This window comes from Betta splendens, chromosome 21, assembly GCF_900634795.4.
Source record: "Betta splendens chromosome 21, fBetSpl5.4, whole genome shotgun sequence".
Taxonomy (NCBI): Eukaryota; Metazoa; Chordata; class Actinopteri; order Anabantiformes; family Osphronemidae; genus Betta; species Betta splendens.
This window is the reverse complement of record NC_040899.1, coordinates 12,638,722-12,666,064: the sequence shown is the minus strand read 5'-3', so window position 1 is coordinate 12,666,064 and position 27,343 is coordinate 12,638,722. Positions and strand designations below refer to the sequence as shown.

The 27,343-nt window shown below is 47.2% G+C and overlaps 1 protein-coding gene across 9 annotated transcripts in view; it reads left to right on the top strand.

Moving 5' to 3' along the window:
• lrp1bb (low density lipoprotein receptor-related protein 1Bb) overlaps window positions 1–27,343 on the top strand; it is a 176,085-nt gene that overhangs the window by 94,421 nt on the left and 54,321 nt on the right. For all 9 annotated transcript variants that reach the window (XM_029136895.2, XM_029136893.2, XM_029136897.1 and 6 more), the window contains 17 exons: window positions 2,738–2,818; window positions 2,905–3,075; window positions 3,973–4,155; window positions 7,669–7,869; window positions 9,516–9,761; window positions 11,276–11,473; window positions 11,926–12,130; window positions 14,969–15,133; window positions 15,491–15,735; window positions 19,120–19,251; window positions 19,455–19,682; window positions 19,772–19,946; window positions 20,112–20,206; window positions 22,243–22,392; window positions 26,446–26,586; window positions 26,690–26,815; window positions 26,993–27,124. In XM_029136895.2, the coding sequence (XP_028992728.1) occupies window positions 2,738–2,818; window positions 2,905–3,075; window positions 3,973–4,155; window positions 7,669–7,869; window positions 9,516–9,761; window positions 11,276–11,473; window positions 11,926–12,130; window positions 14,969–15,133; window positions 15,491–15,735; window positions 19,120–19,251; window positions 19,455–19,682; window positions 19,772–19,946; window positions 20,112–20,206; window positions 22,243–22,392; window positions 26,446–26,586; window positions 26,690–26,815; window positions 26,993–27,124 (2,874 nt within the window). The remainder of the gene's footprint in view (window positions 1–2,737; window positions 2,819–2,904; window positions 3,076–3,972; window positions 4,156–7,668; window positions 7,870–9,515; window positions 9,762–11,275; window positions 11,474–11,925; window positions 12,131–14,968; window positions 15,134–15,490; window positions 15,736–19,119; window positions 19,252–19,454; window positions 19,683–19,771; window positions 19,947–20,111; window positions 20,207–22,242; window positions 22,393–26,445; window positions 26,587–26,689; window positions 26,816–26,992; window positions 27,125–27,343) is intronic.

The window sequence follows — 27,343 nt, the reverse complement described above, 5'->3', positions numbered from 1 at the left end:
GCGTTTGGTGCGAAACAGGCAGACCTGTAGATGCACGCTGCAAAGCTCAACTCTTTTTTTGCTATTTTTCAGTTAATAGTGATTGAAATCAAAACATACTGTACATCTTACAATGGCTTTGATGTTTGTAAGTGTAAGTGCTGCCCTTTTACTTTTATAAGTCCTATAAGGCTGTTAAACTCTACAAATGTGTCGGGATCATTGTTTGTTCTGCTCAACACTTGCTTTTATTCTGTGTGCTGGAAACAGTTTCCACTTAAAGGCAGAATGTACTCAGAGGCCAGTACTTACTGTACTGTACTATCCACCGACGTCTTTGCACTAAAGTTCATTCTTAATTCACACAATATCCTCAAAAGCACTTTAAGTCCACGACGAAAACATTCACCCGCTGTTTTAACGTTGCGACTGTCCACCTGTAGCAGTATTAGAGATATGAAAGCTGCTCGGATCCGTATAATCTGCTGGAGTAGACGTCTTACTTCATGTTCGCTGAGCATCTGTTTCGTAACATCGCTGCAGCAGCAGACAGTGGAGTTCAACACTGCGTCTAGCGTTAGAAGGAAAGTGGTGAGGATGCGGACGGATGAGACACAAACCAGACAAACTGAAGCGTTTGTCAGTGGCTGCGGGAAAAACAGAGAGAGAGCGCAACCGGAATCTAATCGACTTAATTTACAACTACAAGAAGAAGCCTATTGTTGCACAGATGCTTTTAGAGCATTTTGGTCGGCGCCCTTGTTTAGGAACCAAGTGCCTCGAAAACGCACCATTAAAGGGGGTGAATAATCGCTGCCGTGTTCTTTGGAACAGGAAGTCGACGTGCCTTTCGCTGATGACATCAGCTGAAACGGGTGACGTGCAGTAGGCGTCTCGGTGGTATTACACAACGTGTCAGCATCACTTAGGAGGTGTTGTGGATTAACTACGTTGTTATGGCATCAGCTTTTCAGAGATCTTTATAAAGTAGGGTGTTTTTGCAACGAAAAGAGCATTTTAGACTAAAAGCTATGTTTTTTGGGACGACCGGTTGAACTGGATGAATCTGCGGCGGGGGGTTAAGACTCTCCTTTAATCACTAGCTGTATTAAAGCAGCCTCTCACCGTGATTGATGTCTGCCGAACGCCGCGGCGCCGCCGTATCACCTCAGCCTCCCTTTGTGCGTCCTGAGCTGCTCCGACACGCGCTCACAAACAGCCGGGGTGTGAGCAGTAATTAAAGTTCATGCTCGGCTTCATTCAATCATAATCAAGCTGTGCAGCTAAACATATTCTCTGCCATACTGTTGTCTGGGCCTCCTCGGGCATTACTTCTCCGCAGGCGCGCCGCTGTGCAGCGCTGGCACCTCGCTTAGCTTTAGTGCAGCTACTGTGGGTTTTGGAACACCTGAAGCTCAGTGGCGGCTGCCTTGGAGATTGATACTAATTTGGATTTTGTTTGTCAGTAGTTTAGTAGTTGTCGCGCAGTGTCTCATATCGGGCTCTCTGTTCACCTGAAGCACTCATTATTTATGGATGCCGGCGTTTCACTTTTAGCCGGGCTCCCTCTTTCATTATTTATGGACGTTCTTGCTTTATATTTAATGAATGTGAAATCCCAACAAGTCGCGTGCTGCACTGAGACCGAGCGCATTTGAGGGAAATATGGACGACGCCGGTGTCATAAAGATACAATATGTCTCCTCGACAAGCGCCCGAGGTGCCGCAGGCGGCGGAAGGCGTAGCCGGCAAATCAATTCCAGCGTTGACTCGCGTTTCGTGCTGAAGTCAATAAAACAGGCATCCGGTAATGGGCTTTTAAAAAAATACCACGCGCACAGTGTCCCCGCGTCGGTCGGACGGGGATAAAAACACGGCGCTCGTGACAATGTCATCAGTCCACAGAACATGTGGCTGCAGCGATGGATGCGGCCGAGAAGGTTCGCATCCCAACGTCAGCGGCCAAAGCTTCGAAACGAGGCAACCGAAGTTGTCGTATCATGTAAATAGTCAGTTGAAATGCGCAACTTACCCTCAAGACGCACAAAACCACAGGCGCGCAACTTCTTCTTCTGCTTATAGTAGATTGAGATTTCGCACATCTGCCTCGTTATGAAACCCGCATGGGCTCAGACGTGCACTTTGTGCATTAAGGCGTCAGGGTGCGGCGTTTGTTGCGGCTCCGGGGCCACATACGTCTTTTTTTCACACGTGTAGAGTTGTGATGGGAAGCGTTGATAATGACGGGGAAGTGCGAAGAGCCCGTCGTGAATAAAGCATCGGCACTGCGAAGGCTTCCTTTGACACGGAGCGATGCTCGAGAGGACTTTCGCATCGTTCTCCGCTTGCGTTTTCAGCACGGCCGCGGCAAAAGAGACTCTGACCAGCGTTGCTTTCGTGCGGCGAGAATGAAGTGTAGGGTTCAAACCAGCGCACATAACCTTGGTAATGTATTCATCACAGTGTGTGAGTGGACGCACATTTTAAGCTGGGGGCATTGTTCCGAGGACGGCGATGATCTGTTGGATGCACAGACTCTTGTTTACTGCTATTTAGGTAATGTTACCATGACAACATGGAAGATTTACAGTAGATAAAATGCATAGAAGCAGCATTGCAGTAGGTTTGTGTTGTATTTGTTACCAAACTCCATCCTGGGCATCTTCTCCTCTGACACCAGCCAACCTCATGTCTGTGAGCGCATCCATTGATCATCCTCCGTTTTTCATGTGTTCATCCTGTATATGACGCGTTCCAGCCTTCCCCACCTGTGAGCCCCTCACCCAGTTCAGCTGCTCCAACGGTCGATGCGTCAGCGTGAAATGGCGCTGTGATTCAGGTGAGGCCAGAGACCGCTCAAAGCATCTATCGGCACCGCTGTGTTTCCGTCTGTCCACGCATTCACGCGTCTGCCCATGTGCGCAGATGACGACTGCGGCGACGGCAGCGACGAGGCCGGCTGCGTCCCGTCCTGCTCCAACGCCCAGTTCCAGTGCACGAGCGGCCGCTGCATCCCCGACCACTGGGCCTGCGATGGGGACAACGACTGCGGGGACTTCAGCGACGAGAACACGTCCTGCAGAGGCGGATCCGCACGTAAGGAGGTCTTTAAGGGCCGCGATAGTATCTCCTCAGTGTTATTACTGGAGTATTACATCACGGTAGTCGCCCCCATTGTAAAGTTAATTAGGTCGTCATGTAGATGTGCTCTTCATGAGGTTCAGGCAGCATCTTGATAATTAGCGCCGTCGCCCATATATCTGCTGTAGTATGCTAATGATTTTACTTTAAATTTAGTTTGTAATTACAAGTTAAACAATTAATCAGCTTGAGTCCAATAACTTTGTTTTTTCATTTTTTTTCCTCTCCCAAGCGCTCTTGTGACTAATCTTATCCGGTCTCTGTTCTGGAGAATTTCAACACCAGGAGCTGAATCATTTAATCTAATTACCACAGAAACCCCATGCAAGCTCCTAGAAAACTCACAGCTCGCTTGCTTGTCACTAGAATGTGTAGACTATTCATCAAACCATTTCCTGATGGGAGCTGCAGGCTGCTTCACTTTGTCCCCGGGGGACGGAATCTGTCTTAGCTTCGCCTCAGCTGTTGAATGAAGGCTGCGTTGGAGTCGGCGTCTCAGAGCATTTTATGCATTGAATGCAATGACTTCATGGAATTCATATCCATGCGCTAATAAGGAAACGGAGCCCTTTAACTGATCCGGTTAATCATGTGGCCCGGTTTGTGTGAATATTAGTAGTATTTGGTTTCGCCGTCTGTATATTCGGATGAAAAAGACAAGAAGCGGAGTCAATAAAAACGTTTGGAGACACACAATTCAATGAGCGGCTGCGTTGCAGCTTCCAGGTGCCCTGCTAACAGTGCAATCATAAATATTTCTAAGACGTCGGGCAAAATAATAGGCCGGTGGCGCCGTGTCGGGCCCATTAGCGCGTGATCTGTGAGGCGGTAATTGAATGGCTTTGGTTCCAGTGCTGCCGTCTGTGATCGAGTGCAGCGAGGAGGAGTTCCACTGCGTCACCGACGGCACCTGCATCCCCGAGCGCTGGAGGTGCGACGGCGACAAGGACTGCGAGGACGGCACCGACGAGAAGGACTGCGAGGGCACCAAGAGGATGTGCGACCCCAAGGCCAAGTTCACCTGCAAAGACACCGGTGGGTGGAGCCGCTGAGCTACAGTCGGTCCTCGAGCGTAACGCCGGTCGTGGTGATGAGCACCAACTTCCTGTTTCACGGCTCGGCCCGTTGGTTTTCACTCACGTCCTGCTTTTTGGGGATTTTTAGCTGTTTCACACATACTGTAAGTCCAAAATTAGCTTTAGGCTTTAAATTGCACTTTTTTATTTCTTATGTGCACTGGTTGAAAGATAAAATAGTGCAAGCTGCTCAGTTTGTTTTGGCTGAGGTTCAGTGTAAAATGTGATCCACAGTGGGGCTGTGTCACATTATAACCCCTGGTAAGAAACCGTTACGACCCGTTTTTGTTTATTCCAAACTGGCCCGTGTTGGTGGGTTTTGTGCTCGGCCACTTTGTTGTCTGTGTTTTACTGGTTTGTTAGTTCTGGTTCCCCTTGTTAGCCTCCTGCTGAGCGGTGGTCTCCACTTTGTTGTGTTTTCATATGTTCATATGTAGCATTTGTTTCGCACTCTGTGCACAAATTTTAGCTCACTTTGTATCTGCAGATTGTTAGTTTAGTTACACATTGTTTGTATATCGCTCCCTGGTTTCCTGCTTATGGGGTGGTGTTTAGTTCAGCGGGTGTTTTCGGTTATAATGTGTGATTCCTGCAGTTAGAGCATCTGTGTTCTTGCTAAGTTAGACCTTCCTCCCAGTTCTAAAGAGAATACTTTTGTAGTTTCCATTAGTTAAGTTTAGTATAAAACATATTTTTCAGTCCTTGTAGAATCCCCGTGCAGATCATTACTGTACATTATTATTAAAACTTAGGTTTTGCATCGTTTTCGAGTTTTTTGAGCCAGTTTGGGCTGGTCAGTGCTTTGTATTGTCTTGTACTGTCACTAGTGTTTTTAAGGTATTTTATTTGTTTTTGTGTTTCTTACATTGCACAAATGTGAGAAACCCCTTGAGATCCTTAAAACACAAGCACAGCACAAGGCCGAGCAAAGAGACATGACGTCGGTTTAAACCCTTTCTTCAAAGGGACAGAGGACACAGGAAGGTTCCATAGTTACTGCTGTGGTGGAAATCTGGTGAATGAATATTGTGACATAGATTTAGGGCTTTATTGCTCGGGGTGTAAATTCAGCTTGTGTTTGAGTTCAGTATTCAGTATATATGAAACTTGAATAGATATGAACTGTCATCTAAAGCAGTTGTGAACTTCCCTATTTATTAAGCATGAAGGATCTGCAGTTCAAACACAGCCTGAGGCTTTTCAAAATATGTTCCCAATTAAAAAGTCTACCTGAAATGTTTTGACTGTATTAGCGCTTGACTTTCACGTAGAAATAAGGAATAAACAAAGTGTCAACAAACTAAATAAAAGATAATTCGGTCTTTAGAACGGTTCGGCAATGAGGAGGAAAGTGTTGAGTTGTTTCACGCTTTCTTTCTTATTCCATAAAAGCTTAATTCCTGTACTGGCTCCAGTGGCTCAGCTCCTCTCCGCTGCGGAACGATGCCGTGAAGTTTGCATGCGGTTCGACCAATTAGGACAAACAATTTAAGTGGTTAGTTTAGCCGAACACGGCCTCCACTTTCCCTCGGCAGCCGAAAAGAGGTTAAGGAGAGATTGGGCTCCGTTTTTGTCTCCAGCTCGGCGGCGTCTGCTCATCCCTTGATGATATTATCAAGAACGGAGGCAAGGCTGTGTGGTGAAGGGCTGGTTAGACCAGACACTTATTATTCACTCTCTTTCTGCAGCGTCACACCCCGGTGCACTGGTGCAGCTTGTTCTTTCCTCCCCAGAAGAGCAGAGCGTCCTCTCTAGCAACACAGCAGCGCACTGAGGCTTTGTGAAAGGGGTCATTGTAACCATTGTGGTGCAATAAAGGCACACAGACATGTGCTGCATCGCTGATGTTTCAGTCTCATCTTTAACACGTCGGATCTCTCAGACCAGTACGCTTCGTCCTCTGCGGTCACGTGCACATGCATGTTTAGAGTGGTGCACAGCTCGTGCTTAATGTGTGAGTAGCATCATTTTATTTATTTATTTGTGTTTTTCCTTTTTTCATTCTAGTCATCGCTGCGAGAACGTGGAGGTGTAAAAGCATGAATTTTTATCTACGCTTGTGTTGGCGGCTTCTAGGACTGAATGCTAAACTGTAGCAAAATGCATTTTAGATAAAGTTTGGGTTGGAGTACATAGCGTTCACACTGTCAGGGCTAACCTGAAATTTTTTATTGAACCTTGATTTCTCCTGGAAATGCATTTAAATGATTATATTCAGTGTGTGTGTGTGTGTGTGTGTGTGTGTGTGTGTGTGTGTGTGTGTGTGTGTGTGTGTGTGTGTGTGTGTGTGTGTGTGTGTGTGTGTGTGTGTGTGTGTGTGTGTGTGTGTGTATACACACACACACACACACACACACACACACAACCACACCACCAGGTAATAAACAACCACAATAATCATAGTGTAATTTGCATCATGTCTTACTAACATAAATATTCAGTGGTGCTTAGAGGAGGAGCCAACATAAATAAAAAACTTACCAGCTCTGTAGGAAAGTCATCTGTGGATATGCTGCACATTTGATGAATTAAAGATGAAACCTTAAGATGTTTGAGCTTTTCTATATTTGGAAAGAACATAAAAAATGTATTTCCTACTCAAAATAATAAGCAGTGGTTAGATGTAATGATCCTTCTTGGAAGCATGTCTCCCCCCTTTGTGTCTCACTACTTCATTCCCTGAGTACAGTCAGGTTTTCATCCACATCTGCTGCTCCGTCTCACACACACACACACACACACACACACACACACACACACACACACTCATCAAGCTGAAGTTGTGGAATTGTTCTTGCTGTGTCATCCAAGGTGAAATTGCCGGAATCGAGACTGTTTAATCGAATCATACAAGTGATTAACCTCCTTGTCCAATTGAATTAAGACATACAGTACGCGCACATTTTTGATCACTCTTAAAATAGAACATGTCTCCGCCCCCCCCCCGTCTCCCAACCCCCTCCCCAGCATCCTCATTTAACGCATGGGAAGGTGCGTACGCGCGATCATCACGTACCCTCTCACTTTTATTTGTGCAGCTGCAGCGACATCGCAGATTCAGAACGTCTGACAAACTTTGAAGTCGGGCTCAAAGGCACCTCGGCACACACGGACAGATCCAGCCCAGACAGGGAGGCTTACTTCCTCCCCTCTCCTCCCCCAGCGGCCTCACCTACTGTACCTCTGTCTAACAACCACACCGAGGGATTTACAAACTACACCCGAGTGCGATATTGATCTCCTGTGGATTTTATTTTAATCAAGTCGGCCATTTAGCACCGAATTAAGAAAGACTTAGTTGCTGATGGATGTCCAATATAAACACGCTGGGCGAGTTTGTTACCTACTATTTATTCCCAGCATACGAGGTGACGAACGAGCAGAATACCGTGCGAACGGCCCGGTAGTGAGTTCCGCATTTGCCTCTCGCAGACTTTTGACGTTCCATCTCTGCCCCCCCCCCGCTGTGCAGGCAAGTGCATCACCAAGAGCTGGGTGTGCGACGGCGACGTGGACTGCGAGGACCGCTCGGACGAAGAGTCGTGCGAGTCCGCCGTCTGCAAGCCGCCCAAGTACCCCTGTGCCAACGACACCTCCCTGTGCCTCACGCCCGATAAGATCTGCAACGGGAAGGTGGACTGTGCCGACCGCTCCGACGAAGGGCCCATCTGCGGTAAAGGCGTATTTCTGTGTGTTCGGGGCCATTGCACGCATGGGACGGCGGGCGCCGTTGTTCTGGGACGACTTTGAACGGGGAGTTCGGAGGCCGAGCGCCGACCCGGCTCACGGCTGGCGTTCCGCTTCGTTCCGAGTGTGTTTGATGGGGTCGAGGTCGGAGATCTGTGCAGGCCAGTCGACTTCCTCCCCGCTGAGCTGGGAAGGAAAAAACAGAAGAAAACCCAGAGCAATTCCCTTTGTGCCTGCTCGGTGCAGGGGGTCCGGCCAGCAGTTTTGAGCTGCTAATCTGGTTTTAGGTCAGGGTGGCACAAGGCTTTAAAAGCCAGGCCAATGATTATGCTCCTTCTACTTTGTGCTTTTCATTTTACTGAAACAGGAAAAGAGCAGATTGTTGCTTCATGTGACTAGAAGAAAGCTTGAATGTCTCTGTAGCAGCTGAACTGTGTCCCACAGCAAGGAAACATCCATAAAGTCCAGTCAGACCCAACTTACGATGAATATACAGAGATTTTATACTTCTGAAATTCCAGTTGACCCGTGTTGTTCCTTAGGAACTTTTTATAGGCACTTTTCAAGTCTGCAGGGGTTGAAAGGGTTTGATTCTCGATAAGATGTATTCTGGATCAAAAAAGAATCACTTTTAAGTGAAGAAGCCAAGAAAACCTGTCAAACAATAACACCTTCCGTGGAGCGTTTGGCATTTTGGATGTTGCAACTCTCCAGCTGCGCGTTTGAGTTCCTCTGATTGTCATTTCCCTGTGATAGAAACACTTTAGTTTTAGGTTTAAAGGGAAGCAAAGCAAAGAAGGCAACAAATGACCCACATCTAAATTGCAAATGCGGGCTGCATCCTTTTCTACAGTTCTCTGCACTTTATTGTTCTGAAATTCTTACTTTAAAAACATATTCTGAAATATCGATGCGCCGTCACGTCCTCCACTTTTCACCGCGGAGGTTAAGCCTGTTATCTACCACCATATCTCCCAGCATTTGTGCTCACGCTCCCCTTTATTTATCTTGAGGAACGTCCCCCAGTGGACAGATGAGCTGTATTATCTCCGCCACGTTCAGCCTAGAACCTCGCGAGGGCCGAGTCCGTGTTGTTTCAGAGACCAAGAGGGACGCAGCGGAAAATACTTGATCTCCCCGCGAGTGTGGAAGTGTTTGTGCAGCCGCCTTACGAAGGGGGAGCGGTCTCGCGTGACTCACCTCGGTGTCTAATCTATTTAAAAGCGAGCAGTGTAAACACGGGGGCTCAGTCGCCGGGGCGCCGCTCACCGCCCCCTGCTGGGCAGCGCGTGGGGGGGGGTTCCGGCCTCGAGTGTCGCCGCTGTAGCCGACGCGACGGCTCCCGCTTCGCTCATGAGCAATCAGTTTGAACGGTTTGATGACGGCCCCTTTTCCCACCAGTTGAGGGAGAGAGTGCAGTAGCCCACACACGGTGACGGCGGCGAGAAAGGCAAAATATTAATACTCATAGTTTCCAAACGGCAACTTCTAACCGACCACATGTGCACAGCGGGGGGGATAAAGTGCGTAGAACATCTGTCACATCTGCAAGGAACAATGAGTGGAAGGGAAGCCGTCCCAGGTGATTCCACGCAACCTGTCACGTTTGAAATGTGTTTCTCCCCCTCTCAGATTTGTGCCTTGTGGCCAGAGGCGGCTGCAGCCACCAGTGCACGGTGGCGCCGGGGAAGGGCGTCGTGTGCTCCTGTCCGCCCGGCCTCCACCTGGACTCCGGCAACAAGACGTGCGAGGTGGTGGACTACTGCAGCCGGCACCTGAAGTGCAGCCAGGTGTGTGAGCAGTACAAGACCACGGTGAAGTGCTCCTGTTATCCGGGATGGGTGCTGGAGCCCGACGGAGACAGCTGTCACAGCGCAGGTAACAGAGCGGGACTTTTTACAGGCAGGATTTTTGTTTTTTTTACTGCGCAGCTGTGCGCTCGCATCGGCCGTAACCGCACGCGCCACGCCGCTCGCGCTGCCGTTGGATTTGGATTCACTGTCGCGGGGGGCTTAAAAGTCCTCCCAAGCAGAGATTTACACCAGTGAGACTTAAAAGTGAAAACAAAGACGAATCGCGGAGCTGCAGTTGCCGTTAGCGGCTCCGAGAACTGCAGAGGTGGCGCGAGGAGCGGTAATAGATGGTGATTTAAAGGACTGTCGGGTCGGATTAAATCAGTATCAAATCTAAAGAGGCTTCTGGGCGATGAGTCCTGTCTGTTTCTATCGGCCCTGACGCTGAGTGAAGGAAACATGTTCTCAAATCCCACCAGAGCTTTGTTACTCGGTTTAGCGGCGCGGAGGTTCACCGCGGGCCTAATGCCGCGCAAACAAATGCTCCGCCGCCGCCTCGCGCATAAATTGAAACTTTGCTGAGTGATCCACGTCACGTGACCGGATGGAAACGCCGCACGTGCTCTCGCCGCGTCGCGCTCAGATTCACGGCCCCTCGTTCCGATCGCGCGCTCCTCAAATCTCACATTAATGCGGGGACGAGAAGGCGCCATTTTCTCCGGGCGCCGGGGCGGGATTCGCCATAGATCAACCGTCGCACGTCAGCACAAACGTTCCATTTTCGTCCCGGAGTGGAGTTACTGGATTATTTGTAAAGTCCAGAGCACACACGTCCCCGTCGCCGTCGCACGTCTCCTTCTGAAGCATTCGTCAGGAAAAAGCTCCGAGTACAAATCATCTGTAGCTCGTCTGGTTACAAAACTGAACCGTGTCATTGACGCAAGGACGACATGTTAATTGTATTTGCGAGCAAACAGTTCTGTTCCCCGACGTATTATTGTGTCTCGAGCGCCGTGAAGATAAGACTCGCAAGAATGAGCACTTTTTCTGCTCGCTCACGACTTAAGAGGACTTTCTGAAAGACTATGCAAATGTGCCGGGCGGCTACTGCGTGTTGACGAACCGGTTTGAATGTGGACCAAGCGTCTGTGCTTTGACAGATTTCGAGCTTTAGTTGTACAAACATATCCTCATAAGCAAAGCTGTTCTGCGGACGGAAATGATGGGAGTAATTAGGCTAAACCTCGGTGGGAGAGGCCAGAGTCGGGCTGACGGCTCTTAGATTCGTCACTGCATCCAAGAACTTCATATAACCCAGAACATTTATATTTCAAAACCGACTACTTACATATGTATGCATGAGGAAACGCAATTTGTTGATGCTCTTTGGTAAGAAATTGTAAAAAAAAAAATCTGTGAAGCTGAAAAGAGTTTGGGCATTATTCAGCTTTCAGCCAATATGAAATCAATAAAAGAGTTTACATATATTCTTTATTGAAAAATATGATAAACATCTAAATATAAAATGTATTTCATATATACATTAATTATAATAGTGCAAACTGCTTCTTGATGACATCATCCTATGTCTGGACCCAGATCCCTTCGAGGCCTTCATCATTTTCTCCATCCGACACGAGATACGGCGCATAGACCTCCACAAGCGGGACTACAGCCTGCTGGTGCCGGGCCTGAGGAACACCATCGCCCTGGACTTCCACTTCAACCGCAGCCTCCTCTACTGGACCGACGTGGTGGAGGATAAGATCTACCGGGGGCGGCTCTCCGAGTCCGGCGGTACGTGGACGCACCTCGCGCGCTCCGCCGGCGCCGATGGAACCCTGCTGGCGATAACGCGCTCTTTTAGTCCGCTGCCTTTACACATCCCGTGTTCTGATAAGGGGACATTGTCTCTGCCTAAATATTTATCTCCGGTTTCACCTGGAACCGGGAACACATGTGCAGCGGTGCACTCTCTGCCTCTTCTGTGCGTTTCGTGGGTGGGAGTGCAGTCATTGAGTCCTCTTGCCTTTATTTCCCTCAGCTGAGCCTGTAAGCAGCCGAATTATAAATATAATGGGAAGCTTAATGGAAGCCTGGAGAAAACAACCTTCTTTTGATGGAAGCGCTTCCTCAGGAGTCTCTCTTTCCTCCTCTGCTTTTGATATGTTTTCCAGCCACCAGCCTCCTCTGCCCTTTGCCGGCTCTGCTGCAGCCTGCATGTTCACGCCCCTGTGTTGCTCTTTCAGGGGTGAACGGAATCGAGGTGGTGGTGCAGCACGGCCTGGCCACCCCCGAGGGCCTGGCCGTGGACTGGATCACGGGGAAGCTGTACTGGATCGACAGCAACCTGGACCAGATCGAGGTGGCCCGGCTTAATGGAGACATGCGCACCACATTGATCGCCGGCGGCATGGAGCATCCGCGGGCCATCGCTCTCGACCCGGGCCAGGGGTACGTTCCGCACCGACTCCCACCTTCGCGGCCCGGCTACTGCACTGCAGCGGCCGCGCCATCCATCAGTCGCGGAGATGATTGAAATAAAGTAAAATTCCACCCTCCTTGTATTCCTCACTTCCACATATGCCTTGATGTATGAAGATGTCTGCTGTGTTAGGGTCCATTAAAGCAGCCGATATAGAATACATCAATAACAGCGCCGTGCTCTCCATTCCAATAGTGACAAGTGATGTAGCTAACCACCCCCCTGCTCTCGATTTATACGCTTTACTATGCCCCCCCCCCCCCCCCCCCCCCATTCGTTCCCAGAGAACGTTGTTAAACATTTTTATGCAAGTCAGCTGAATGGAATGCCTAAAACATGCTTTGCTGCTATTTGCGCGTGGTTCCCCTTAGGGGCCCAATTTTCTAAATCATAGTTGTTCATCCCGCTGAGATGCATGGGGAGCGTGTTTGTAAACGGATCTGTGGAGCTGGAATCTTTGCCCCACTGTCAAGAAACAGGTTGTTAAGAGAAACACACAGCACCTTTTGCACTACGATGACTGTGTGATTTCTTCTTCTGTAGTGGTGAAACACACCTTCCAGGATCTATTTTTAATAATATGTAGGCTGGAGGGTCAGCAGTCAGATGGTCACAAGTTTGACCTAATACTGTATTTCCCAATAATGCAAAACATCTGTAATGGTTAGATACAGTATGTTGTTTTGGTCTGTGCAGCAACTTGACATCCATCTTTTAAATCTACTATTTTTTTGTTACAGTATCTCCTTTATTAGAGTTCTTTATAGCAAAATATATTTTTTGCTGCTTTTATTTGTACTTTTATATTAAGCAGTCAACATTTCCCAGAATTCCTGGGTTGCATATTTTAATGCATCATAATAATAACTTGAATTAAAGCAGTCACGCTGTATTTCATAGTTGGACTTATTAAGTTAGTGCTTAATGAAACTTACGCCAGACTTTTACCTTCAGCTTCTTGCTGTGTTTTGTTTGGACGTGAGTTATTAAGAAACGTGCACCGAGAGCAAAAGTGTATAAAATCAGCTTTAATATTCAGTCAAGGCTGTGTTTTGCTGTCACCTGCGCTCTTAGCATTCGGGCAGTTTATGTCAGCACTTACCTTTTAAGGCAGGGCTTATATCACACGGGCACGGATCAATACACTGTTAAACTTCTGTAAATCTGGATCATTTTTTATCAACTGAATCATAATGTGGTTATAAATAACTGCATTTATACACTTCACTCTACTGCAGGCTGCTAAACAGCTGATGTCTTGCCCATGTGAGATAATAGAGACACTCTGAGTCTGTTTGTTGATTATTAAATATTTTGTTTCGTCTGCTTTAAGTCAGAGTAGTGAAGGAGATGCATGGCCCTGTAGTTGGGAGGGGGGGCTCCAGAGACCCACACTGAAATCTCAGCCGTTGTACCGGGTGCCCCATCAAACTCAACTATCGGTGTCGGCCAGTGCAAACAGCTGGTGACGATCCTTCATCTCCGCCGTCACGGCACCGGCTGCATCGGGTTGGTTGATGCAGCCGGGAGGGGGGGGCTTATGGGTGCTACAAAGCACGGTTGCATTAGCCTTCATCCGCTTTTGACGCGAATTCTTAACATTCAGCGGAGCGACGGCGAGGCTGAGTGAAGGCAGAGGAGCGGCGGCTGCTGTCTTTGTTGTGCGGCGTCGAGGGCCCGTACGTAACTGTGTGCACGGGTTGCGTGTGGCTGCTCTCAGCCCCACACAACTTTGCATCTCGCTTTAAGACAGATTTAAGCGCTGGATTTTCCTAGCGATGGTAACAAGTGGTTTGATCATTACCGTGCGTATTATTCATGCTTTGTTCTGTGTAGGGGCGATAAAGGAAGCGCGCTCCTTCTGTTGCTTTTAAATCTACTGCGGGAAGTTTTGAGCTACAGTATCAATATCTCCCCTAATGATGCTATATGTTGGTCCCCTTCTCCTTCTCTCGACGGTTGCTGTGTTTCTACCATTTCAAACGATGCACCCGCTCCGGATAAACACATCTGAGAACCAGACGGCGGCTCTACATTATAGCCGGTCTATTTCAGATTAAAGCAAAACCCAGACGTTTCTAAAATCAATTTGAGACTCTTAAGAAATGAGTCATCTGCTCATGCACTCGCTCCCGTGCCCATTCACATTTTGAGGATGACTATGTTTTATAGCCGTGCAGAGTAGGATTAATGGGCGCTTTTGGTGCCTAAAGGCGCATTTCCATTCCAGGGCAATAATTCTAATTTAATTACTTGAATCCACTCAAAGGAGCAGGTCATTGATCAGGAAGGCCTTATCAAGGGAATAAGGCTATTGATCTGGACGAGCATATTTCTTCCTAACACTGTTTCGTTGTCGTCGGCGTGTGATTTAAGCCCCAGCGCCTACTTTCGCCCTCATTCTAGTCGACTCTGTTGACCAGTGCCGGACATAAGCGATGGGTCCTGGGTCGAAGGGGGACTGGGCATCCTGCAGACGAGCCCGTCAGTTCATTTCCAGGCCTCATTGAGCCGTTAAAAGTCTCAATAAAACAGACGGCGTCCCATTTCAAGGCCTGCTGCAGATGTTGAGGGTCGCACCGGATCGCTGGTGCTGTTTACGGACGGTTATCGCAGCCGAGGCCTGTGTTAATGCGCAGCGATGTCATCGCGTGGGCAGGTTCTGGAGTAAAATAGACCCGACCAGTCCAAATGGCTGCGTAATTGCTTTCATATTGTCAATTTGATCCAAATTCTTCAAACACACTTCTTAAAAATGCAAACCATTAGCAAACCTGTTACCATTTAGGCTTTTTTCTCCCTCCAAGGATCCTCTTCTGGACCGACTGGGACGCTACTTTCCCCAGAATCGAGGCCGCGTCGATGAGCGGCGGCGGCAGGCACATTGTGTTTAAGGACATGGAGATCGGCGCCTGGCCTAATGGACTGACTCTGGATCACCTGGAAAAGAGGATCGTCTGGACAGATGCACGGTACACCATCATGAGCTCTCATGTTGGGTGCAAGAAGCATTTGCACCTTTTGATAACTATTTTTATAGCCATATGTCATGATATACACCAATAACTTCACTGTTCCCTTAGTAAAAAATTTACTTCAATCTCCGATCATCCAGCGGGCGTTGAATAATGGATGCCATGTAATATTTAGACATCTTAGTACTATTTCCATATTTGGTTTTGAGTGGGTCTTGAACAATTTAATAGTTCCATCACTGGCCTGCTGGGCTCCACTTTGATCTGCATACTTCTTCTGTTCTCCTCCCGTGCGTTTGAAGAGCTATTTAAAGTTTTCCGTGTCCCCTTTTGTTTTGATGTCTCTTGGAACAGTTCCGACGCCATTTTCTCCGCGCTCTACGACGGCAGCGGGGTCGTTGAGATCCTCCGGGGCCACGAGTACCTGTCCCATCCCTTCGCCGTGTCCCTCTTCGGAGGCAACGTTTACTGGACCGACTGGCGGACGAACACTTTAGCCAGAGCCAATAAGTGGACCGGGCAAAATGTCACCGTCATCCAGAAGACGAGTGCTCAACCTTTTGACTTGCAGATCTTCCACCCCAGCAGGCAGCCACAAGGTAAGGACAAGGCTCTTTTGGTCCAACTCTTGAAAATGACACTTTCACAGAACATGTTTTCATGTAAACAATGCAGTTAACTTCTCTGTTGATTCCCACCAGTTGGCGGACCCCCAGAATTTTGAATTTAAATTAGATTTAAATCAGACAAATTTCATATAAACATCATGGATCATTTGAAAGCGACTCACTTCTGTTTGTACCTCCTGTTGCTTTTGCACAGTGAATTTTAAACCCATCTTTTTGAAAAGGGTCCAGCCTTCAACCGAGCACATCAACTGATACTTTTCCTCCTACATCACCTTGCTAATGCCCGCGTTGAACTACCGCATGCCCGTTACTGATGCAGCCAGTTCATTAGGCCCATCCACTGCCTCTCATACCCCATTAGTTCAAAAACCCTTGAAAAATCAGTCCTAATGAAAATGTTTGCTTTTGCCTTAGCATGTGTTTTGAATTTAATCAGGCTGGTGATTTGAAATTTCTAATGTATGTAGAACTAATGTATGTAGGCTTCACTTCCTGTTTCAGCATATATTTTGCTTTTGCTTGGTTAAAATACGACATGTCACTGTTTGGTAGGATTAGTTTTGATATGAATACAAAATATGTTGCTTTAGTTAGTATGATCAGACTCACGATTAAATTGTTTGTCTTATCCACATATGTAAATTAGCCCAAAGACTGGTTGTTTATCTCATAACTGGGTGCTTACAAAACAGAAAAAAAATCATATTTCTGCCTCACTAAACATATCTGCCAAAAAAAATGCCCAGGTAGTTTTTTCACGCAGACAAACACAAACTCATTAGCTAATTTTCGCTTGGCAACAGTAAAACCGATCGTAATGGAATCAATTTCAGCTTCTGCATGTTTTTATTCGTCCTGTCAACAAGCGTGCGCCTGAATGAAAAGAGCATCGCTACCTTGACTCGACGGCGTCGCTGAATGTTGAATGTCCTCGTCACTCTGAACTATTATAATCTGCTCATGCCACATCAGACAGATTTTTTTATTTAATATTTTATTTTGGTATAGAAATAAAACAGGGTTGCACATGGCATCATCCACCAATTCATCATTTCAGCACATTCAGTAGCATAATGGGAATATGAATAATGTGCTGCGGCAACAGGAAATTAGTTCCGAAACACCGTTAATATCGGTTTTCAACCGCACGCATCTGAATCTGTGTCACGGTTAAATTTGTGAGAAGCTTCGTGCTTGATTTATTAGTGACGGGTCATTTTTGGTCACGTGCGCCGACACCAGCTGGCTGCCTCGAATACAGTAAGTCCCAGACAGTCTGTGCGCCTCCGGCATCGTTACATGTGGTAATCAGGTTTACATCTCCTCAGTGAGTCCAGCTCCTCCAGTGCGTCACCAGTTAATTTACTCGTTTCCTTCATGCGTCTGCATTTTGGTGACTGCTCGCCACAGATAAGTGAGAGCAAATGGGGGCTGCCTTTCCAAGGAAGACAGTGAGCGCCTAATCCTGTTTGAAAGCGCTCGACAGGGCGGCTGGCTATTATCCACTCCGGGTTGAACCGGGGCCCCGCGTCGTGTGCCATTTGAACGACAAACCTGTGTTTTTGCATGGGAATGAGTAACGGGCAGGATGTTGGATCGGTAGCTTCCAGACCTGACTGCTAAACAGATAATTAGCTGATTATACAGTAGTCGGAGCGCTGGAAAATAGCATATGTGCATTTATTGCAGCTGTCGCTAATGTTCCTATTCAGTAGGTGGATGGAGACGGATCTGAGCGCTGGTGATGATGTGTCATGTTCTACACGTGCTGAAACAATGAAATCTTCATTAGCAACACAAGCAGAACAGCTACTGAACTGTTTATGCCCTTCGTTTGTTTTATTGGGCTGTAGCTTGAGAATATTCCTACTGCCGAACCTTATAATACTCATATTACAAGCAAACAGTACAATATCTACTCATATTTGCACCACTCGATGTGTGTGTGTGTGTGTGTGTGTGTGTGTGTGTGTGTGTGTGTGTGTGTGTGTGTGTGTGTGTGTGTGTGTGTGTGTGTGTGTGTGTGTGTGTGTGTGTGTGTGTGTGTGTGTGTGTGTGTGTGTGTGTGTGTGGCAAAAGAAACTCGCAGTAAACTCGCCCTTGTAAAGATCGTGTTGTCGCTACAGCGGCTGTGGAATAGAGTCATTCTGCCTGTTTTTAGGGAAACACAGTTTCATCATTTTCACGCTTTAAAGCAAACACAAAACACGCCTCTGTTGTCGGCGCCTGCTCTTTTTATTCTGTTCTCATTATTATTATTCTTATTATTAACGCAATTGATGAGGTTTACAATGAGCCTGTTTGACAGGAGCTCGTCAGAGCATCTGATCGAAGAAATGATGATAAATATCGAGCTACTGGTGACTTTTCAAAGGGATGTGAGCTTTTTATCATCCTCACCAAGGAAATTTCTTAGTACATTTTTTGGATAAAGAACTGTATTTTTTTTTGATACTGTAAGAATAATCAATACTTTCAACTTGCCTGCTGCTACTGTATTTCTGTATCTGTGCTTTATTATCCTGCTGGAACCGGACTTTCTCCCATTAGCGCTGCTTCTTTTTGACAAGCTTTCTACACTTAATCATTTCTGTATTTCTGTGGATGATTGTTGCAACTTCTCCGCTTGTGGAGTCCTATGAATTACATCATGAATTAATTTAATTTGAAACCTTATATTCCAAGCTCCACACATAAGCGCAGCTGCCTCATCGACTTAGCGTTCTGTCATAGCTGGAGCGTTAACAACTTCAGTGCAGTTTATCTCGCCGTCTCAGACCACTACGGTATTATGTTTGACACCCTCCTCCTCGCTGAATTTCAAATCAGTTTTTTTTTTTTTTTTGGAGCTGTTTCCGGATGGAGGTCGGCCGCTGAGGTTTCGCTGCCAGATCGAGTTTCTCCTCGTGGCCGACGTGGGCACGAGGAGCGGCGCCAAACGCTGCACGTGTCAGATGCTGCAGCCGGGTCCAAAGGCGACGGAGCGCCGCAGGTGCAGCAAAGACGGCGCAGAAGAAGTGGTTGCGCGAACTTGTGGCGCCCCGAGCGCTGATGCTGTTTCCCTGCTGCTGCTGGCTCCTCGAGTGAATCGTTAAGATGGAGAGAGAAGAAGTTTCGAAACGTGTCGCTTTTCCAACCTGTTTTGCATTTTAAAGATGCTGATGCTGTGGCGAGTTAGTTCACAGCAGGGGTTCTGCAGCTGCTGAATGTCCGCGTTAAGTCGTACAAACCTAACTAGCATCTCGCTTCCATCCAATTCTCACCGCCCTAATTATTATTGGACGTCTACTTCGTTTTCCACGCCGTTTGCTCAAAAATCCCGTTTTTGTGTCTCATTCGTCTTTTTCCAATTAGCCTCTAACCCGTGCGAAGCGAATGACGGACGGGGGCCCTGTTCGCATCTGTGTCTCATCAATTACAACCGCACGGCGTCGTGCACCTGTCCGCACCTGATGAAGCTTTCGGCGAACAAGCAGTCCTGCTTTGGTAAGCGAGAACGCCGGCCTCATCATTCACGCCTTCTCTTTTTATGTAAACAACCAGAACGACGTTCGCTTTTACATCTTCTAATTGACGCCGGCGTCGCCGTGCGGCCGTTATCCAGGCCGGTATTGTCACAGTCTCACCTGGATGTGCTAAGTCAGCCGAGCCGCACTTTTCTCTCCGGTGACTGATTTTTTTACCCGCAGCGCTGAAGAGGTTCCTCCTGTACGTGCGGCGCTCCGAAATCCGCGGCGTGGACATCGAGAATCCGTACATGAACGTCATGACGGCGCTGACGGTCCCGGACATCGATGACGTCACCGTGGTGGACTATGACGCCCAGGAGGAGAGGATCTACTGGGCCGACGTCAAAACACAAACCCTCAAAAGGGCTTTTATCAACGGCACCCAGCTGGAAACCATCATCTCTGCAGGTGGGTGCGCCTCACACGGCCTCTCAGCATAAATGCAAAGTCCGAGTACGGTCTAAATATAGCTGCTTCCTCCCTGTCTGTCCTGATAGACATAGTGAACTGCCGCAGTCTGGCTTTAGACTGGATTTCCAGGAACTTATACTGGCTCAGCTCTGAAAATGACGAGTCGCAAATCAATGTCGCCCGCTTTGATGGGTCCCTGAAGACCTCTATCATCCACGGTATTGATAAGCCAAGGTGCCTTGTAGTGCATCCCGCCAAGGGGTAAGTAGATTAGGGCAGTGTGTGTACTTCATCAGCACGCAATGCATTGTATAAGCGAACCTAAGGACAGGCCTGACCTGTATGAAAGTTGGACAACAATCCAATTGTGATGTCTGTATCCGGCTGTACTATCGCTACCTATTCACCCCACACCTGCCCACACAGGAAAATCTATTGGACAGATGGCAACACCATTAACATGGCCAACATGGACGGCAGCAACAGCAAGGTCCTCCATCAGAATCAGCGGGATCCTGTAGGTCAGTACCAAAGCTCCGGGCAGCATACTAAAACCAAGCGCCCGCTAAACGCCAGCAATGGGACCGAGCCGCTGTTCTAAAGGCTGCGTGACGGTCCGATGCAAACATTTTATTAGCACCCAAAGAGGGCAAGATAAACAGAAACACGGGGACTTAGGCGCTTGTATTTTGATCATGGGTTCAATTTATTGTAATTTTAATTAAATTGAAATGGCAGCACCAACAGCTGTGCTCCTGCATGCAACAATTTGCATCTGTGTTTACTTCATTTCCAATTCATTTGAAGTAATTCCCCTATTTGAACCATAATTTGATGAGGAAGACCTGATGAAGGTGTTTGCATCAAAGCCATAATAATCCCACTTTGCGTTAAATTTGATTCTATACTGTACGTGTAAATCAACAGGATTTTGCACTTGTTACACTAACGATAGAGAAACTGGATCCTTGTAGTTTTACTTAAGAACCAGATTTGCCCAGTCCCACACAGACTTCCAGCCTTCAGGTGTCAAAGCGCCATATTACTGGACATTTTGCCATTTTTGCCAGGCTGGTCGAGGTTTGGCAGCTCCAGCAGGATTGGCGTTGGTGTGAAATCTCACACGTATTGTAGCAAAGCCTGTAGCCAGTTGTATGCTCTATTGTTCAACTCCTCCAATGGCGATGATGCATGAGTGCATCTTTTCCTCTAAGGTGCGAATGTGTTAATCTTAAATATTGATCGATTGCATCATTGATTGTACATTAAATCACTGATTAGACTCTGTTGTGTTGTGATTATCTTTTCAGCCACTCACCAACCACAGGCTGAGGGCAGAAACATGCAGTTTTATCTCTTTAGTTCTTGCTAATGAAGGTCACACAGGTGTCAGGACACTCCTGGGGGGGAGTCACCAGTCTCACACACATGAAAACTGTTTACATGCACCTAATTAATTCTTGAGTAACCGGTGAAACTTCACATGGACTAGAGGAACAATGCGCGAGACACAAACCCGGGTCCCTCTACTGTAGCTGTGAGGCGGCAGCAGCAATAAAATATTTCTACAGCAGCCTGTGGAAATATACACGACAAGTGGGAAACGGAATGAGTATGTGACAACAAGCAAAATATTTGCCCACACAAGTTCCCTCAAGCAGCTGTTGTTTAGGCTCAAGCTATACGTTATTGGAGGTGTCAGAGGCAGGAACGCGTTGCTGCCTGTGGAGTATTAGATGGTAAGTGAAGTTATCTGAGGGGAACCGTGCTTTGAGGATAAAGTTCCAGACAGGACATTCCTTCCACTCCATTAGGACCTCTGTCTACGGCCACAGCTGGTTCGCTGGCCCAGTTTAATTTATTCATAAGACAATATTCCTGTTATTAGATTTTCAGGCAATGAGTGCAAGCCGGCCCGGAGACCAATCGTAGCACGATTTAGCAAAAACAATCAGCTGGTCCCCATCTCTAGTAGTTGTTGTCACACAGCTCAAGGTCAGACTCCCTATTTGTCACGCGATCCCTCCGCCATTGTTTCCAGCGCATATCTTCACTCTCCTGGGCCGGCCTTGTAATTCAGATAGCGGAGCACAATGCATTTCACAGGCTTCATTTATGATTATGGGGTGGACCCGGGGACAGGAGTAAATTAATGACGCATTATGACTGTGAATCTCTGCCAGACATAAATCCAGCACATGGCGGGAGACAGCGAGATGTCCGGAGGCCTACAGTTGAAATTGCTTTCATTTCCCACTATTAACGGTGGTATTCTGTGAAAAACCATCACGTCCGCCAGGAAAGGGGGCTTTAAAAGCACTCATGCCCGTCCTTGTTCTCCTTCATGTTGTTTATAGAGATATACTCTACAAATATGAGCCAAGAAACACACAAACGTTTTGTTTGAGCCCCCTACAAAATACAAAAAAATCATATACAGTGGTGTCCTGTGATTTAGTTTGATCCACAATAACTCCAGAGTTTGACAACTGTTTAAATTCCCATTCCTTGCACGCCTTCTAATCCGACGTCTCTTCGTCACTCGTCTTCCTCCCAGGTCTCTCGATAGACTACGCGGCCAACAAGCTGTACTGGATAAGCGCGGCCAATGGCACTATCAACAGGTGCAATCTGGACGGCGCGGGCCTGGAGGTGCTGGAGGCGCTGAGGCGGCAGCTAGCCAGAGGCACAGCCCTGGCCGTGATGGGTGAGTGGAGCACGCCGCAAGTGCATCAGATTGCCGCCGGGGATTAGTCAGAGAGTGTGAAGGGATTACGCGTTTAACCAGTTAAGTGGCTGTAATGCGGCGGAATGGAGCCAGTTAGGCAGCTCCTGCAACAGTTGTGCTGCACTTTTGTGCGAAATCACAGGGGCATTAGATAATTAAAATACAGCGCCGCCGTGATTGATGATTGATTTTCTCGGCGCTTTGGTAATGAAAAGAGAGGAGGATGTTCATTATGTGTTGATTCTTGGTATCAGCGCTGAATCCAATGTGTCACACCATCCATCAAGTGATGGGTTCATTTAGAAATCTCCCAAAATCCGAGTCAGCGCCGGCTCACGGGGGCCTGGGAGAGGCGGAGCAGACACGGGCCGAGTCAGAGAGCCTGTCTTTTATGTGTTTTCCCCAACACGACCAAATTTGAATTTTAAATTGTTTCATTTCCACTGCTTCAATCTTGACTGGGACGTTTCCCAGTGAGCTATGTGAAATGGTTTTCACTTGCCAAGATCGGTAATGAGAAGGAAGCAGACATACGGTGTGTGTGTGTGTGTGTGTGTGTGTGTGTGTGTGTGTGTGTGTGTGTGTGTGTGTGTGTGTGTGTGTGTGTGTGTGTGTGTGTGTGTGTGTGTGTGTTTGGACCAAAATTCAATTTTTATTTTTTTTTACTAAGAAATACAATTAAGAGGGTTGTCAGGGTGATACTTTGTGTTCTTGAAGCATGTTATTAATCATGGCAGGCCTTCTTTCTCTGTGTGCTGGGACATTAATTACCTCATTGTAGAGTCACACATTAGTGGCTGGAAGGAAAGCTCATTGTTTCAGTAGCTGTTAGCATTTTCGCAGCCCCGAGCTTCGTCTCGTTCGCCCGTTTTTATGGCATTTCCTCCGGTGAAGAAAAAAAAACTTCCACTACAGAACAATGTTGCTTATAGGGAGACTTCATTACTGCATTTCACAAATGGGAGCTGGGATGCTAGGTGACATAGACTAATGGCAGGGCTCCCGCACAGCAGCACATACAGCAAAACAGTGAAATGATGTCCGCGAGTCTCCATCAATCACAATTAATGACGTGTTGTTATGTTGGGGAAATTGTTCTGAATGCTAGGATGGGCAGCACCGATACCGGGTCGTCTTTGCACGTCGTTAAATAGAGATGTTTGATGAAGGTTTGTAGCATCTTAATGAAACTGTGATCGGTAGAGCAGAACGCAAACCTGTGGATTTGGGCACTTTAACTTGGCTTCATGCATTTTGTAGCCATGAGGATACCATTGCCTTCTTGTACTGTACTTGTAGACCTTATTATAACCTTAAGTTCCATCGAGTTTATACAGTAGCTACTACAATAAATGTGTTTATTTGCTAATAATCACATTACAGTTTACAGTAAATACAGAACATCTGCTCAAATACAACTTTGTGCAATTTTTTTGATTGCTATTGTTCAGATATGACGACAAGCTATTATATTAGATGTTCTACATATCTGTCGTTCTGTCACAGAAGTCCAGCGTTGTGTCAGTACTGTACGTAAGTAGCTCAAGGAAAAAATTCAGTCCTCTTTGGAGCCTCTGGCTTTAAATCATCTTTTCTAACATCGGCGCAGCATCACCTACTGTGGCCTGGAATATTTTCTGTTCCAACGTCTCCGTGATCATTTCCCAAGACATGTCATTTCCTCGACAGCCTCAACATATTTTCGCACACACGGCGAGCGCAACAGACTGCCTTATTACGGTTATTTCAGGGGGGCGTTCATTGCGGTAATGTCGGCAGCTCAGGAGCGCACGCCTCCACCAGGAACAGGCCACGCTCGTCGGGCTGGAGGCGAGCGCTTTCTATCGCGCCCGCGCAGTTTGGTGAGTCTGACTGGAGACGCCGGCGAAAGCGAAGCTCGCTGAGTGAAAAGCGAGGCGCTCGGGACACGAACGCGCTCCCATTGTTGGCCGTTGGCTTGCTCATTTTAAGATGCCGTCCTCATTAACTACAGACCGGGCCCGCTTGACATTGAGGCTGTGGAGAACAGCAGCGAGGCAGCCAGACAGTTTGGTGTGAGCAGACTGTAGGTGATGCCCATTACAGAGACAGATTGTTGTTTTTCTCCATGGTAAATAATGCAATTAAGTGCATTTGCAGAGGATTCACAGTTTCCCGGCCTCTTTGTTCTTTGTCCTACTAGCACAGTAAAATGTGATTAGTTCCTTAATGAAATATGAACAAATATGTATTATATCTATTATTAGAATAGTTGGGAAATAACTTTTGTGTCCAGTGAGTATGGGTAATTAAAAGCTTTGGAGCTCTCTGGGAATTCAACAAATTAACATTAATGCAAATTAACCTGCGAGTGGTCGTGTTTTCTTTTCTGGGTCACGATAACCTGATTGCACAATCGATCATGTTTCAGTGTTTTTTTCCAACACGGAGGCTAAGTAAAGCTGCAGTTCTGTTTGGAGCTGCAGCTCCCTGGCAGGTGAAGACAAACACGCATGGAAAGAATGAAAGGTTACTCAAAGGTTATTCCTCTGTTGTGATAATCTGTGGGGCGATCGGGAGAATTCAGACGTTTTATCGCGCTCAGGTGCTTGGGTTTTCTTTTTGGAGCGCCGATTGCTCACGCTGGTTTGGAAAAGGTGTGATGAAGGCACTTCTGGTTATACAAGGTCTGTCCGCGCAGGTCCCAGGGCTCGGTACTGATTGGTTTGGCCCCAGGGAAAGGTGAGGGCTTCTATTTAAAAGGCGCGAGTGATCCATCAGCCCCGACTTTCCTGGAATCAAACTAGTTGTGGGGGGGGTGGAAATTGAATATGACATGTCACAAGTGAGCAATCGCAGCTAGCCGCTGGTCCCCGCAGCATCAAATTAACACTGGGTGCAAAGCTAATCTGGGCTAGCATGCCCTGCGGGGTCAGGTGGTCCAGAACGTGTGTGTAGACTGTCGCGCTCACTCGCGGGAATTGGTTTGATTTGGCGGTAACGAGTTTCCTGTTCCCTTTTAAGGACGAGATGAAGCTTGAGGCTAGCGATGCAAATGGGAATCACTTGCGTGCATGTATATTGAATTGAAGCAGAGAAACTTGTTTGTTGTAAGTAAAGCGACATTGCTAAATAGTCTGTTAAGTAATGATCTCTGTGTAAGGATTGGCGTGACTCCAAAATGTTTGGCTTTTCACGTAATTGAAGAGGATAATGAAAACAAGCGTTCAGATTGCATTTCATTCAAAGCGGTGTTGCGAGCGGTTGCTGCTGCTCGGCTTAGATCTATTCATCTGTGGAGGTTTGCAGTGCTGGTGAAACAATCTTTTTTGAAGCAGAAGAATTGGACGATTCTCCCGTCTGCGTAAATATATGCCGGTCTTCCTCTTTATTTTGCCTATATTGAATCTCCCCTGTGTCATTTTTTTTTCATGTTTCATCTTGTTCTAAAACGATGGTGCCAGTCTCAGAGTGACGCTGGCGAGAGAGGAGCCGCCTGACTCTGCGCTCACTGCAGTGGGATTTTTACCATTGAGAGTGACTGTCATATCTTCAGAGTGACAGGGAGAATAGTACTGTAGAATAGCGCTGAGGACAGAGGTGGGAGGCAGGAGGGCGGGGGGGTTAAACGCATTAAATGACGTTTCATAAACAAAACCATTGCATTGGATTAACGATTAGTATCACCGTCATCGCTGTCAGTGCAATTAAGTCACTGTATGACCGTTCTCACATAATTAGAGCGCCTCACTTCAGCTTTTGAGGCTCTTTGTGTCAGATCCAAACCTCATCGTGTCTGTGTTTCATGGACGCAGGCGTTCACTCTTTAATCTCGAAACCAGCTCGAAGACGTGTTTAATTATTCAGGGATTTATATGAGTTCCAGTCTTGCTGGATTAGAGCCAAAGCTAAAGCTGACCTTTTAAACTTGGAGTTGGGGTTCGGCAGCCACAATATGTTGTACAGTACGTTATTTGACTCAATGCTGCAACGTCTGCGCTGCGATTTGTAAAGTCTGACTATTCTTAAGGAAGCGCTCGTTGCTGGTTGCAGGCGGGAAGCTCTGGTGGGCGGACGAGGAGTCGGCGCAGCTGGGCACGGTCACCAAGCGGGACGGGCGCAACGCTTTGATACTGAGGAACAAGACGAGCGGGGTGGTTCACATGAAGGTGTACGACAGGGAGGGCCAGAAAGGTGAGTTGGCGCAGGCATATCAGCGCGCGCAGACTCGCGACCCACGTGCCCCGGCGGTGCCTGACCGCCTTTCGCTGCTGTTTGCTGGCTGCTTGTCATTCAGGAAGAAACCCGTGCCAAATAAACAATGGAGGATGCTCCCAGCTGTGCTTCCCCACTTCTGAGAACACGCGGAGCTGCTCCTGCACCATTGGCTACAACCTGCGCAGCGATCGCATGTCCTGTGAAGGTAGGTTCCCAGAATCCCTTTTTTCAGGTATGACTAAAACATGGTTGTTTTGAAATGTACAGTATCTTTTTTTTAAGCACTAATATGAAGCACTATTTAAGTATGTTTTTATAATCAATGAATTACTGTATCATTAACCTTTTGGTACTTTTGTCGTTTGCCGTTTGTCGTTTTTAGGTGTTGACTCATTTCTGATGTATTCCATCCATGAGGGGATCCGGGGAATTGCCCTTGAGCCAAACGACAACAGTGAAGCCCTCATGCCCATCACAGGGACTTTGTTTGCCGTTGGAGTCGACTTCCACGCAGGTAGGATACGACGTAATGCTGAGGGGTAGCATCACGTTGAATCAGTGCTCCATATTGGCCATAAGCAAGATATCTTTTCCTGTTTTCCTTTAAACAAATGGTTTGACGTATGATGAAGAAGTGAAACAGACAAAACATCCATCTTAAGGAACTAATAATCTTACTTAATACCAAAAAATATACTGTAAAGATGGGTAAACTATCATTTTGATGCCAATA